At 50.9% G+C, this 13,162-nt stretch overlaps 1 protein-coding gene across 1 annotated transcript; it reads right to left on the bottom strand.

The window, feature by feature from the left end:
• Positions 1 to 998: 998 nt before the first annotated feature.
• Positions 999 to 12,294, bottom strand: ITPA (inosine triphosphatase). The gene is made up of 8 exons (XM_036764280.1): positions 12,108 to 12,294; positions 7,541 to 7,598; positions 7,359 to 7,423; positions 6,318 to 6,391; positions 3,749 to 3,780; positions 3,227 to 3,342; positions 2,519 to 2,595; positions 999 to 1,192 (listed from the first exon to the last, which is right to left on the bottom strand). The coding sequence occupies exons 1-8, from the start codon at positions 12,177 to 12,179 to the stop codon at positions 1,045 to 1,047; spliced, it is 642 nt and encodes a 213-aa protein (XP_036620175.1). The 5' UTR covers positions 12,180 to 12,294; the 3' UTR covers positions 999 to 1,044.
• Positions 12,295 to 13,162: the final 868 nt, after the last annotated feature.

Here is a 13,162-nt window from a genome sequence, read left to right as displayed (position 1 = left end):
GAGGGGAAGCGGAGGACACATTCAGCTGCGCCTCTGCTAAGGGGTCTAGGGGTGGGAAGGGGAGCAAGAAGGGCTTCATGGATGAGGCTTGTTAGGCTTGGAAGAGTTAGCCCAAGACGAGTGGCATTCATGTGGTTCCTAGGAAGGGGACCTCAGCATTTCCCAATGGGAACTCGCCAGGGCTGTCTTCCAATAGGCTGTTATCCTACCCTGAGCATGAACAGAGGTCTGGCTAACCTGTAAGCACTCTATGGAGGTGACATGCAGAATACTCCCAACAAGACTCCTTCACTCAAAGTCCTTGCTAGAGATTTCTGGACATTAGGGTCCTTACATCTGTTAGTGAGAGCCCCAGTGGAGCCTCTGACCAAGGAGGAAGCCACCTCTGCCCCTGAAATATCCCTCAGTGTTTTAAGCCTGGATACTTTTGATTTGCCTAGGGTTGGGGCTGCCATTGGGAAAACACTTTGGGAAGCAGAGCATCCGCCCCACTTGTCCATATCTCAGTAATGGGCAGATGTTTCATAGGATCCCTCTCAAGATCGGGGAAAGGACCCATCTCATCAACCCTACTGACCCACACCCAAATCATCTCCATAATGTCCTTGACCTGCCTTAAAAACCTCCAGCCTCACTCTCCATTTTTTCTTTACCTTGAGCCAAAATCTGTGAATTGCCAGTCATTACTCCTACCTCTGCCTTTGGAGAACAGGCAGAAATGGCCTACTTAAAAATCCCTTTTCTCCATGACAGCCTTTGGGAAGATAATCCTGTCCAGGTCCTCCTGACTTTTCCAGGCTAGATGTCCCCAGTTCCTTCCATCATTTGGCATGGCCTCCAGGCCCTGGCTGGCTTCCTTGGGACACTTGACAGCTTGTCAATGCTTGTCCTCAAATGTGCCATCCCAAGACTGAACAGAGTGCTCATAGATGTGATCTGACTCTCAGAAGACAGATGTTTGTCTGACTGATACACCAACCAACAAGACCAGGGCCAATTAAATACTTTAATCTTGTCCCTCTGTGCTGGTCCCCTTGGGGTCCTTCATGCTGCCCCCTCCCCCTCTCCCTGCTGTGGCACTCCCTCTGGGGCCCTTGGGGGGCCTTGCTGAAGGAAGAAGTTCTGTAGCTCACGGAGGGCTCGGAATCGGTGAGAAATGGTGTTCTTTACAGCTTTGGGCAGCTCAGCATACCTGTGCAGGGGGGAAGGGAGACCACAAAGACATGTCAAGGGCCCTGAGTGGGGAGCAGCCTGATGGTAGAATGGGGGCTCCTACCTATAGATGTTTAAATGCAAAGATCCTGCCACCTCCAGGAGGCCTTCTTGTATCATTACCAATAACTCCTGTGTCTATGGTAATTTCAGGCTGACAAAGTGCCTTCCTTGTAACAACTCCATCACACTGGTAGGGCCAGGATCATTTTACACATGAGGAAATTCAGGCTCAGAGAAGCTGTGACTTGCCCAGGGTCACAAAGCTGGTATTGAAAGTAGCATTTGAACCCAAGCCACCTGACTTCAAACCCAAGGCTCATTTCATCACACCACACCACACTACACTTTTATCCTGGAGATTCAGGAAAAATGAATTTTGTTTTCTACAACACCAGTTCGAATCCATTTTCCCATTTTAATAAGTATCTCATTAAGTGCACTTGCAGCCAAACCTTGTTAAATGTAACCCACTGGTACCAAGGCACATTGGGGCTGAACAGAAATGTGGGTTTGTTCCCTGCATCCCTGTAAACACTGCTTAGTCACTCAACCTCCTTGGGCTTGGCATGTATGCCGTGTCAGGGAGGATGGAGATGTGTGAGGGCCTTCTGTCCAAACTGGACTTTAAAATGGGGTCAGTTCAGCTGAAGAGTCAACAGCTTTGTTAATTGCCATAGATGAGCTCTGAAGGAAATGGATGTCAGGCTTTTCCCAACTCTCAGGTGTCTACAAAGCTGTGCACTGCGCTTCACTGTTTGCCCTGTCCTAGACTGATCCACAGCCCGACCAACACCAGTCCCTCAGGAAGCCTCATCACCAAACTCAATCGACAAGCCCCCTCATATCACTAACAACTCTTAGAAAAATACAGCCGAGTTCTAGCCCCAGTTCTGTCCCTGACCTCTCTTCCTATAGAAAAAAAAAATTTTTTTAAATAACTTTTGGATGTCTTTTGTTTATTACCTTCTATAAATTTGTTTCCTCATTTGAAAATGATTAAATAATCATATCTAAGATCCCTCCAAATTCTCTCACATATATGGGAAATCACTCTGTAAGAGCGAAGGATCATGATTATTAAATGTTAGGGGCAGCCAGAGTGTCGAAACAGGGCACCTAAACACCTTCTCACCCCACCCACCCAAGACATTTCTCCTTTCTGTCCCTGAGCCAACAAAAAAGCCAGAAATCACCTTAGACCCCAGGACAACCTCCTCCTCCTCCTCTTTGCCCCTCAACAAGAGGCCTGGCCAGTGATGCTCAGCCCTGACCCAAAACCAAGGCACCGATCACCCTCACTCACGTCTGCTCGTAGCCATCAGGCTGGAAACAAGGATCCCAACCAAAATCCCGACAACCTCGAGGCTCCACGATCTGGCCCTGGGGCAGGGAAACAGGAAGGAGCAAAGTGAGCCATCACCTTCCCCCATGTAGCTCCGGCCCCTGGCTCCCCAAAGGCTGCTCCCAGACACAAGTTGTTCTCGGACCTGTCTCCCACCGCCCTCCAGAGAGTGCAGAAGCACATCCCAGTCCCACTGTCTCATTCTCTCCTGCTCTCTCTACTCCCCTGTTTCCGCCCCATCTTTCTCCTGTCTGGTCACCCTGTTTCTCTTCTCTCCCCTGCTGTCTTTCTGCCATTATCTCCACCCTTGTTCATCTCCCCATCACCATCCACCTCGGTCTCCACCTGCGTCTCTGACTTCATCACTGTCTCTTTCCATCAAGATGTCACCATCACAGCCTCTCTCTGTCCCATCCGTCTCCCTGGTACTCTGTCCATCCATGTCTGTCTCCCTCCATCCCCACCTTTCTCTGTCACCACCGACCTCATCTCTCTCTTCTTTCTTAAACCACCTCTCCTGTTCAGCCTAAACTACCATTTCTAGCTGTGGGCATGCAGAGGAGAACAGCCCCACCTGGTGGTGTGTTTGGAAATTGCAGCCTGAGGCTCACAGGCCTTCCGGCATTGTTGTGTGCTCCCTACCCCCCACGCCCCATCGTGCCCACATACAAAGGTCTGGCCTTTGAAAAGCTGTACAGGATCTTCTGGCCGGCCGGTGCTGAGTGCAAAGGTACAGAGAGCGTAAGCTGACTTGTCTTCAAAGCCCGCAAGTAGTCGGTAGAGACCTGAGTTGTGGGACGCAAATGGTCAGAAAGCCAGAGGGGCCTGGCTCAGCATAAGCTCACAGGGGAATGCCCAGTCAGGGGGCCGGGGGACACAAGGACATGGAACCCTGCATTCCTCTAAGAACAGGGAAATCTAGCCGAGCCAGGTACTGAACAATGGGCCAGACAGAGTCCTAGAGCTCAAAGGGACCCACCATCAACCGAGCCCAGCACACTACAGGCCCAGAAAGGGGCAGGGACTGGCCAAGGTTCACACAGCAAGCCAGGGTGTAGAATTGGGACCAGGGATCAAGAGCCCTGTCTCCCAGGGCTGGTTCATTCCCCAACCCCAGCCTCCTCCTCCATGGCTCTCAAGGCCCCAGAGCTCCCATGGGTACCTGCCCCCACTTTACCAACCACCACCTACCTTCAGGCTTTAACTTTTCCAGAAACCACTTTCTGCAAGACAAAGAGGAGGATCAGAAGGGGAAGGAGGACTGGGACTCTCAGGAGATTCCTGCCCCCACAGCTAAAGGAAGAAGGGCATGGGGACTGGTCTACACTGGCAGAAGGCTCTAGCCCATCACTGTGAGGGAATAAATGCTTTGGACACTTCCCCTGGAAGCTCCTTAAGACTAGAGGGTTGTCTTACTTCCCTCGACACCCCCACTCAGCACAACGCCCTTCACAGGGCAGTCACTTCAGAAGCATTTGTCCAGCCAGGCTGTCCCTAAGGATGGGCCTGTCTCCCTGGAGCCCAGGTAGGCAGCAGCATCTCTCCATCCTCCCAAGCCTTCCTCCCAGTGAAAGCTGCATGTGGTTGTCACATCAGGCCAGGCTTCATAGCCATCTGACAAAGGAGGGATGAGAAGGGATTTGCCTGAGGTCCCACAGTGAGTCAGAGGAAGAGCTGAGATGAGAAGGCAGATGTCTTGACACCCAGCCCCAGGGGTCTCCATCCAGGAGAAATCTTACAGATGGCAGGCACAGCTTCAGAGGTATCCCTCTGGTACCTCTCAATTGTCCATTCACACGATGGGTGGTGGACAACTGGACACAAACAGGGCTTGTTCGTGGCAAGGATCCTAGCTGCTCCTAATAGTAATGATAGCCAGCATCTATACAGTGCCTACTATGTGTCCGGCAGGCTCTGTGCTAAGTGCTTTATGTTATCTCATGTGGATTTCACAACACCCTGGGAGGCAGGTGCTATTATTAGCCTCAATTTACAGGTGAGGAAACTGAGGCAAACAGAAGTTAAGTGACTTGTCCGGGGTCACACAGCTTGGATGGAGTAACTGGATATGAACTCAGGTTTCTTGACTCTAGACCTAAAGCTCCGTGCATTGCTCCACCTGGCTGCCTCAGAGATTCCCTCCCAAGCAGGGGTATCTGGGATCCCAGGGCAGAAGACTGCAGAGGCTTATGTCTTGAAATTAAAATGGATCTTAAAGACCACCTATATTGGAAATTAAGGAGGGCTTTTAGCACTTATTCAATCAAGTGCCCTTGAAGAGTTTGGCCTTTGTTTCCTTGATTAAATTAGGAGTCCTTGATGACCTCCTTGCCTCAAGGGAAAGCCTAGTTCACATGTTTGAGGGACGCGTTTGTGACATCAGAGGCTTTTAGACCATGTGGGTTTAAGTTGCATTTTTGTGATGCTTTTAGGTCACATGTGTGCCTCACCTTTGACCCTGAACAAGATATATAAACCTAGAGGTTGGTTTTCTCCCTTGGGGACTCTCACTCTTGGAGGTGTGTTGATGTGGAGACTCTGGGCAGCTGTAGTTAAGAGCCCTCCAGCTTGTAAACTGGATGTTGGGCCTCTGTTAAACCCTGGTAACTATGAATTGGGATTTGAATCAAAGTCTGTCTGTTGATGTTTGTAATTTGTTTGTATTTGCTCTGAAGTTCAGGGTGCTGGTTTTTTCCCCCGAACTAAATAAATGATATTTGTATGCTGGATTAAAGTAAGATTGTTAACCCCCTTAATGCTACTTTCCTTAGTAAAGCAGATCAAAGGAACTAGTGCTTGCAGCATTCTTGTTGTTGGGCTTGTGTTGGTTTTTTCACCCCCAAAGCAGCTGTTAGCCAGATTGTCGCAACACCACCTGGTCTTAACTTGTCATTTTACAGATGGGAAAGCCAAGGCCCAGAATGAGCAGGCCCATGGGTCCTGAAAAGTCTCACAGGCCTTCAGTGAAGGGCAGACCTACAGATTCAATCCCCAGCCCTCTAACACCTGGTCCCTTTGTGCCACCACCTGCCCAGTGGGAGCTCGAGAGGCCCGGCAGGAGGCCCTTCTGTCCCCTCGGGATGACTGTCTCCCTCCAACCCTTAGCCAAGGAGGGAGATGCCCACTGTCAGGTAGGGCTCTAGTGAAGGTGTGAGGAAGAGTGGCTTGGGTGGGTTAAATTCACCAGTAGACCTTTTTTAGTGGCTTTATAAAGTGGGCTGGGCTCGGCAGCTAATGGAATAAGTTGGTGTCAAGGAGACTCCATACAGTTGTATCTGCCATGGGGAGAAAGAGGACAAAGGAGAGGGAGCGGGGGCTGGAATCCTCCCACTGGTTCTGCTGCGGATCCAAAGCCTCTGGGGTTAATGGCTCATGGTCCGAGGAAGGAGAAAAGGCAAGAAGGATGAAACATGGGATTGCTCTGAAGGGCATTAGCAGTGTCCCAGAAGGGTAAGCCAGGAAGACTTCCCTGGGGACTCCAGGAGGAAGTGGCATGCAAAGATACCAGTTCAAACCCCAGTGATGCCCCTTACTACCTAGGACTTTGGGCAAAGCACTTTCCCCTGCACTCGGAGGGCTTGGACACGGTGATCATTAGGGTCCCTTCTGGCCCTAACACTACACTATGACCTGCCACAGGCGTGAGGGAAATGACAAAGCCCTGGGGGTGGCACGGCTGTACTGGGCTGCAGATTCTGGCCCGGACTTGGCTCTAATGGGTATGGTGACCAGGGTGGACCGCAGTTTTCTGCCTACTTACATGTAAGGGCCAGGGAGGCCCCCCAGGGCATTGAAGCAGAGACAGGTGTCCTCCACCAAGACTGGCCCCTGCACCTGTGGCAAAGACAGACCCATCACACACCCCACACGTCACACACCTGCATGTCCCACCACATCGGGCCAGGGCTCCACCATGCGCAGAGCCCCAGGGAAGCCTAGTGGAACTCACTTTAATGAAAAGATCCTCACAGAACTAATCACTGAGAACTGTGAGGGAACTCAGGCAGCGGCCACAGAACCCAACTTCCTCCTTCCTTGGACAAGGAAAGTGAGTCCCAGAGAGGGGAAGGAATTTGCCCTGGGCTCCAGGGCTCAGGCAAGCAGGCTGACACTTCTGAGTACTTCAAGTACTGGCCCGGCATTAACTCATCTGACCAGAAGCCTGGTGAGAAGTCAGCGCCATTTACTATTACTACACCCACTTCAGAGATGAGGCACTTAAGACGCTGCCCACAGCTGGAGAGCTTGTTAGTGGGGGAGCAAGGCTTAGATCCCAGGCCTTCTGCCTCCAAATACAGCAGCAGGTGTGACTTGTGGAACCTATCTATATGCAACCAGGTCTGGTCTGAGGAGGACATTCTCTGGCAGGCACCGTCTTCTTCTGAGACAATCTAACCAAGCTCTGATAGATGCCAGCATTCCTTCCTCATAACAAACCTGTGGGGCGGGCAATGTAAACATTATGCCCATTTTAAAGGTGGGCAAACTGGCAAAGGTAGGCTTTGGCTGTGGGCCTCCTGAGGCTTTGGGCTTGCTCTTCCCTGTTGCAGTGAGACCGCCATCCCCGCCCCTCCTACTGCTGCCCTGCCAGGCCGAATTCAGAGGCCTCTTTTCGTACGTGGAAGGACACGCTCGAGATCCAGGCCTGGGGCCACAGTGGGGCAGAGGATGGAAAGAGCAGATCTGAGGGGGACACTGAGCTCATGACTCTATAATTCTGGCCACAGCCCCTGGCCCACCTCCCTGATATCATCACCGCCCCAGCCCTCACCCCCAGCTCCACCACAGGACAGGACCCCACCTGTCTGGCTGCTTCCCGACATTTCTGGATGGAAATCTCATCTGGTTCCCCTTGGTATTCCGGCACTTCATGGGAAAACAGAGACACAAACACACAGACATACAGACACACACACAGAGTTACTTGCTGGGGGTGGGGTCCTGGCAAACACCATGGCTTTAAAAAAAAAAATGAGGACTTACGGTCAATTTTCTGTGGGACCAAATCGCAGGGGAACTTCTCTCCCAGGATCTGGACCACCTGCCCAAAGGAGAGGAGAGGCAGCTCCACTGAGTCTCCATCTCAAACCCTGCTCTCTCATCCCTCCCCTCCTGCACAAGAGCCCTCAATGGCTCTGTCCAGCCATGGCCAAACTCCTCTGCCCAGTTCTTGAGAACGTCCCAAGCTCTCACTGATGCTCCTGCCCACGCCTGGCCTGCTTTTGCCTCCTGGTCTCTGCTAACATTTGCTTCCCTTGGCCTTCCTCACAGCTTACCCAAATCTTCCCCCTCTTTCAAGGAGGAAACAGTCCCATCTTCTCCAGAAATACTCCCTTGACCCACAGTCAGGTTGTCATTTCAAAAAGCATAAAGTGCCTACTACGTGCCAGGCACTGTGCTTAGCACTGGGGAGACAAAGAAAGGCAAAAGCCATCCTTGGCTCTCAAGGAGCCTGCAATCTCATGGGGGAGAAGACAAGCAAACATACACAGCATACATGGGCTCCCCTACGAGCCTCCTCTGCCTGCCCCATCCAATCTTCTTCCTTTCCTTTTTCTCCCCAGTTAGTATGTGTCTCACGGCCTCCCTCTTCCACCAGACGCTGGTCGCGAGCTCACTCCTGCTGTCCTCTCTCCCCACTGTCGCTCACCCCTTGCGGGTGTGGACGACCACTTCTCATGGGGTCTTGTTTAGATATGAACTTGACGTGATCTCTTTAATCCTTCCCAATTTTAGGATTTGGGGATTCTGAAATGCAACCATACTGGGCATCCTTCTCCTTTGCTCCCCCTCATGTGCTGCCAGAGTAAATTATAAAACCACCACAAATTTATATTATCTCAAGAAATTGATATTATACGATAATCTCTCTCGTTGCTGTAAAGCTGTCCTTCCATTTTTTACTGATATCTTTTGTTTCTTAGTCACTTTCATTTCTTAGAGTTATCACTTGTAAAACAAAATACAAAAGAGGAAAGCAGCAAGCAACGTGTCAGTGAAGTCTGAGAGTATACGTAGCACTGCACACCTGTAGGCCCCCACCTCTGGAAAGAAGGTGGAAGAGTACATGTATTTTCTCATTTCTTCTCTGAGATGAAGCTTGGTCATTGTAACAGTGTTCAGTTAAAGTTCTTTTAGTCACTTCCCATTTATACTCTTAGAGTCATTGTGCGGCTGTTCAGAGGCAGCTGAATGGCTCAGAAGAGGAGAATCCTGGAGTTGGAAAGACCTGAGTTCAAATTCAGTCTCAGATACTCACTGGCTGTGTGACCCTGGGGAAGTCACTTAACCTTTGCTTGCCTTGATCTACTAAGAAGGAAATGGCAAGCCACTCTAGTATGTCTGCTGAGAAGACCCCATACAGGGTTATGAAGAGTTGGACGTGACTGAACGAGTCATTAGGTACAATATTCAGTTGGTTCTCTTTACTCTGTGTCTCCTCATCAAAGTTCTCCCACGTCCAGCAATTCTCTGCATCTGGCCTGATGGCTTCTACCATATTGTCTGCTGCTGTCACTCCAGGGGTGGGGAGCCTGCGGCCTCGGGGCCACATGTGGCCTTCTGGGTCCTGGGGTGTGGCCTTCTAACCGAGTCTGAGTTTTACTGAACAAATCCTCTTATGAAGGGGGTTTGTTCTGTGAGGTTGGGATTCAGTCGAAGGGCTGCACTTGAGGACCTAGAGGGCCACACACGGCCATGAGGCTGAAGGTTCCCCTCTGCTGCTAAACCTTCTCTTCTCAAATCCCCACAGCCTCTCATCAAGGGCCCTTATGTTCCCTTTCAGTGAGAAAGCAGATTCCGTCAGCCTTGACCTTTCTGATTCACCACTCAAAACTCATCTTCCCCGGGACTGCCCCCAGTTGTTTGTCTTCTCTAATCTTTCCAAATGACTCTGTGTTCTATTTATTTCTGTGCATGCTCTATCTCCCTCTCCTCCCAAGAGAATAGAAGCTCTTTGGGGGGTGTGTGGGTGTGGGGGGAAATGTTTCCTTTTCTTCTTGTATCCATGGAACTGGGAGAGAACAGATCCCTGAAGCATGTTTGTCAAATTAAGAAATGATCATCGGGGATGGTGGATGGCTGCCAGGTGAATGAAAAGAGCGGCAGAGGTGTGGTCCAGGGCAGGAGGGCTGAGGAAAAAGGGAGCTTCAGGAGGCCCTGGACATTCCAGGGGGCAGAGATGTGGGAGTGGGCACATAGGGGGAAAGCACCAAAAGGGAGAGAAGAGCCTGGCCTTCCAGGCTGGGTCACAACACAGCCTGCACCTGGGCTAGCTGGTCTATCTAATTCTCCAGCCATAACCACCCACCTCCCATCTCCAGGCCTTCAAAGGAGATGCTCCCCTCTCACCTGGGCTTCTCAAACTCTCTAGGCCTTTTCAGTCTCAATACAAACTCTACCTCCTTCAGGAGGAATTTCCTCATTCTCCCATTTATTAGTGCCTGCCTCTCCCAATAAGAGTGAGAGAGTGAGAGACAGAGAGAAAAGAGAGAGAGAGAGTGGAGGGAGAGAGGGGGAGGGAGAGGGAGAGAGGGGGAGGGAGAGGGAGAGAGGGAGAGAGAGAGAGAGAGAGAAGAGAGAATCCACCATGCATTTATTTGTGAATATAACAATAGTAGCTAACATTTATATTTTGCTTTAAATCTGTAAAACCTTGTGAGGTGTGTGCTATTATCATTTTAGAGCCCTTCCTAACCTAGCCCCCTCCAGCTTTTCCAATCTTCTTACACCTTACTCCCTGTATGGTGAATTTTAGTGTACGTAAGGTAGATTTTAGTGTGTGTAAAGTGGATTTTTGTTATTATTTCTTAGAGTTCGGTTTCCCAGGATTCATGGCCATAACAATCTCTGTTTCCCAGGTATTAGATATGAGTTCCCAGGCTCATGGTTCAAAACATCACCATGCTTGCACAGTATTATATAAGGATAAATAATATAAACATGTGTGCTGAAACTGTAAACATCCACTGCGACTGCACAGTGAGATATAGGGATGAGGCGATGTAAACTTGTGAGGCTACTGCTGGCCATATGCCTTCTCTGTCTGATGCCCTATAAAACAGGTGGTCAGTGGTCAGTGAGTTGGGGAACCTTTAAGGTTGAATGTACAAGCTGGGATGCTGTGTGCCTTGATCAGCCTCCATCAACGATTGGGAGGGGGGAATCTGTGTTTGCCTCAACCGGCCCCCATTGAGGCATGAGGGATTTAGGGGAACCCTATAGGGTTGAATGCACAAGTTGTGCCTCTCTCAACTGGCCTCATTGAGACATAGGGGTAGTTGGCCCTCCCCCTTCTCACTGGCCTCTGCAAGAAGGGTGATTAGGGAATACTGTAGGAGTTTGTAGTGCTTCTATTATCAGCAATACTGTGTTAAAGAAAACTAGAGTAGAATAAAGCTTATTATTAACCCCTTTGAAGCTATCTTTCCCATCTGACCAGATCAAGAGCAAACCTGTTGGAGGCTGGAGTCTGAAGCCTCCAGTGCCTTCGGTGTATTATCTGTCTAACACTCCCCAACACAGTCTCCAGTCCAAGGACGCTGGCCTCTATCTCTGAGCTCTGGGCATTCTCTCTGACTGTCCCCCATGGCTGGAACGCTCTCCCTCCTCCACCCTGACCACCGACCTCCCATGCTTCCTTTAAGTCCCAAATAAAACCCCATCTTCTACAGGAAGGCTACCCCAACTCCTTTTAATTCTAATGCTTTCCCTTTTTAAATTATCTCCTAATTATCCAGTCCATGGCTTGCTTTGGATAGGTTTGTTTGCATGATTGTAAACGCCTTGAAGGCAGGGGCTGCTTCCCCTCTTTTTGTATCCCCAGGGCTTAATAAGTGTTGATTAAGGTGGATTGACTTGCCCAGGGTCACACAGCCGGTGTCTAAGGAAGAGCACTCAAACTCAGGTCTTCCTCAGTCACTGAACGGTTGAAAAACATTTATTAAGCACCTGTTCGGGGCTAGGCACCCTAAGTGCTGGGGGTAGGGTCCAGGAGTCTTTTCCCTACGTCACTGGCTGTACCTCTCAAGGAAAATGGAGCTCCTTAGGGCAAGGGAAGTTTTTGTATCCCTAGGATCTGATCTCTGAACTAGAAAGAGGAGGCGAGGCCCGGTTCTGGAGTTGGCCCAATCTGGGTCCGCGGGATCACGGATGGCATTTAGCCCAGTGCGGCCATTTCTCAGATGAGAAGCCTGAGGCTCAGACACACGGGATTACGCTGCCAGGGAATGTCCGAGGGGGATCTGAAGCAGCCACGCCACCCCATCAGCCCATGTTCGGCCCAGTGCCTGGGTCACGGACCTGCCGCGCTCCCCTGCTGAGCAGGAGAGGGCGGGTCTGAGATAGTGGGCGGGACTCTTGGCCAGGGGGCGGGGCCGAAGAGGGGAAAGGCGAGGCGTGGGGCGTGGCCTGCAACCTTCCCTGTCAACGACCGCATGCGCACGTGGCCCCTGAGGCCTCCGACCCCCACCCAGCCGCGCTCTGACGTCACTCGAAGTGATGGAGGAAGTGTAGTCCCCGCATCCCTTCTCCCTTTCCCCCGGCCCATCACCTCCTCTAGCTTCTTAGCATTTCCAGTGACGAACACAACTTTCTTTCCCGCCAGCGACGCCGCCATCTGCATCTTCAACCCGGCCCGGGTCTCTCTCCAATCCGCGAGTAGCACTATTCGGACCAATGGGGAGGAAGCAGGCGATGACGGGCGGGAGGGCTGGCCTAACGGGACCCAATCACGACCATCCGTTTCCACGAGCCCCTCTCCATCAGGTCCGGGAGATTAAAGACGTGCTGACGGACCAATCGCCGCGATTCGAAACGTTCCCAGCCATCCACGACGCCCGAGAGCTGGGGCTAAGGTGTTCCTTTTCTCCGCTCACGTGGTAACCAACCGCAAGGCTCCCTCCCATAGCTTCCAGTTTGTAGCCTTTGGAATGTTAGGGCGGTGTTTCCCGGTGCTTCCTGTTCCTGTGGGCTCTTCCCTCTAGTACGCCCTGGGACTCAGCGAGGGCGGTGCCTATACTCCCTACCCAAGCCCGTTGGCGCACGGCTTAACTCGGCCACAGCTTCTTCCCGGAAGCCTGTCTGGTTTAGCCTCCAGCTCACCAGATAAAACTTGGTCTGGTCACAAAAGAGAAAAGCCACGAAAGGGACACGATCCATTCTGCGAGTAACCTGGAACGCGCTCCCTCCTTTCAATTTCCACCTCCTTGGCTTTTTTCTTGTACCCTCTAAAATCCTCCCTGCAAGAAACCCTTCCCGATCTTTAATGCTGCTGCCTCTCTCCGTGGATCATTTCCTGGTCTATTGGCTTCTGTGAAGTCCCAGCTAAAACCCCTCCTACAGGAAGCCTCCTCCCATGCCTCTTAATTCCGGGGTCTGCCTTCTTTCATTTATTTCCTATTTATCCCGAATATAGCGAGTTCTGAATAGATTTATTTGCATGTTGTCTCCCTCGTTAGACTGTAACCTCCCTGAGGGCAGGGACTATCTTTTGCATCTTCTTGTGTGCTTAGCGTAGTGCCTGGCACGTAGTAGGTCCTTATGTTTATTATTTATTTTATTATTAAATATTTAATAATTGTCTCCAATTTAGCCTGTATGTATCTT

Source organism: Trichosurus vulpecula, chromosome 6 (genome assembly GCF_011100635.1).
Source record: "Trichosurus vulpecula isolate mTriVul1 chromosome 6, mTriVul1.pri, whole genome shotgun sequence".
Lineage (NCBI taxonomy): Eukaryota > Metazoa > Chordata > Mammalia > Diprotodontia > Phalangeridae > Trichosurus > Trichosurus vulpecula.
This window is presented reverse-complemented; position numbering and strand designations above follow the sequence as displayed.

Coding starts and splice junctions, on each gene's coding strand:
- ITPA (XM_036764280.1), bottom strand. CDS start 12,179: ATGCAGATGGCGGCGTCGCTGGCGGGAAAGAAAGTTGTGTTCGTCACT. Junction 3,343..3,748: donor GGAAAAGTTAAAGCCTGAAG/GTAGGTGGTGGT, acceptor CCCACAACTCAG/GTCTCTACCGACTACTTGCG. Junction 2,596..3,226: donor TTTTCAAAGGCCAGACCTTT/GTATGTGGGCAC, acceptor TCCCTGCCCCAG/GGCCAGATCGTGGAGCCTCG.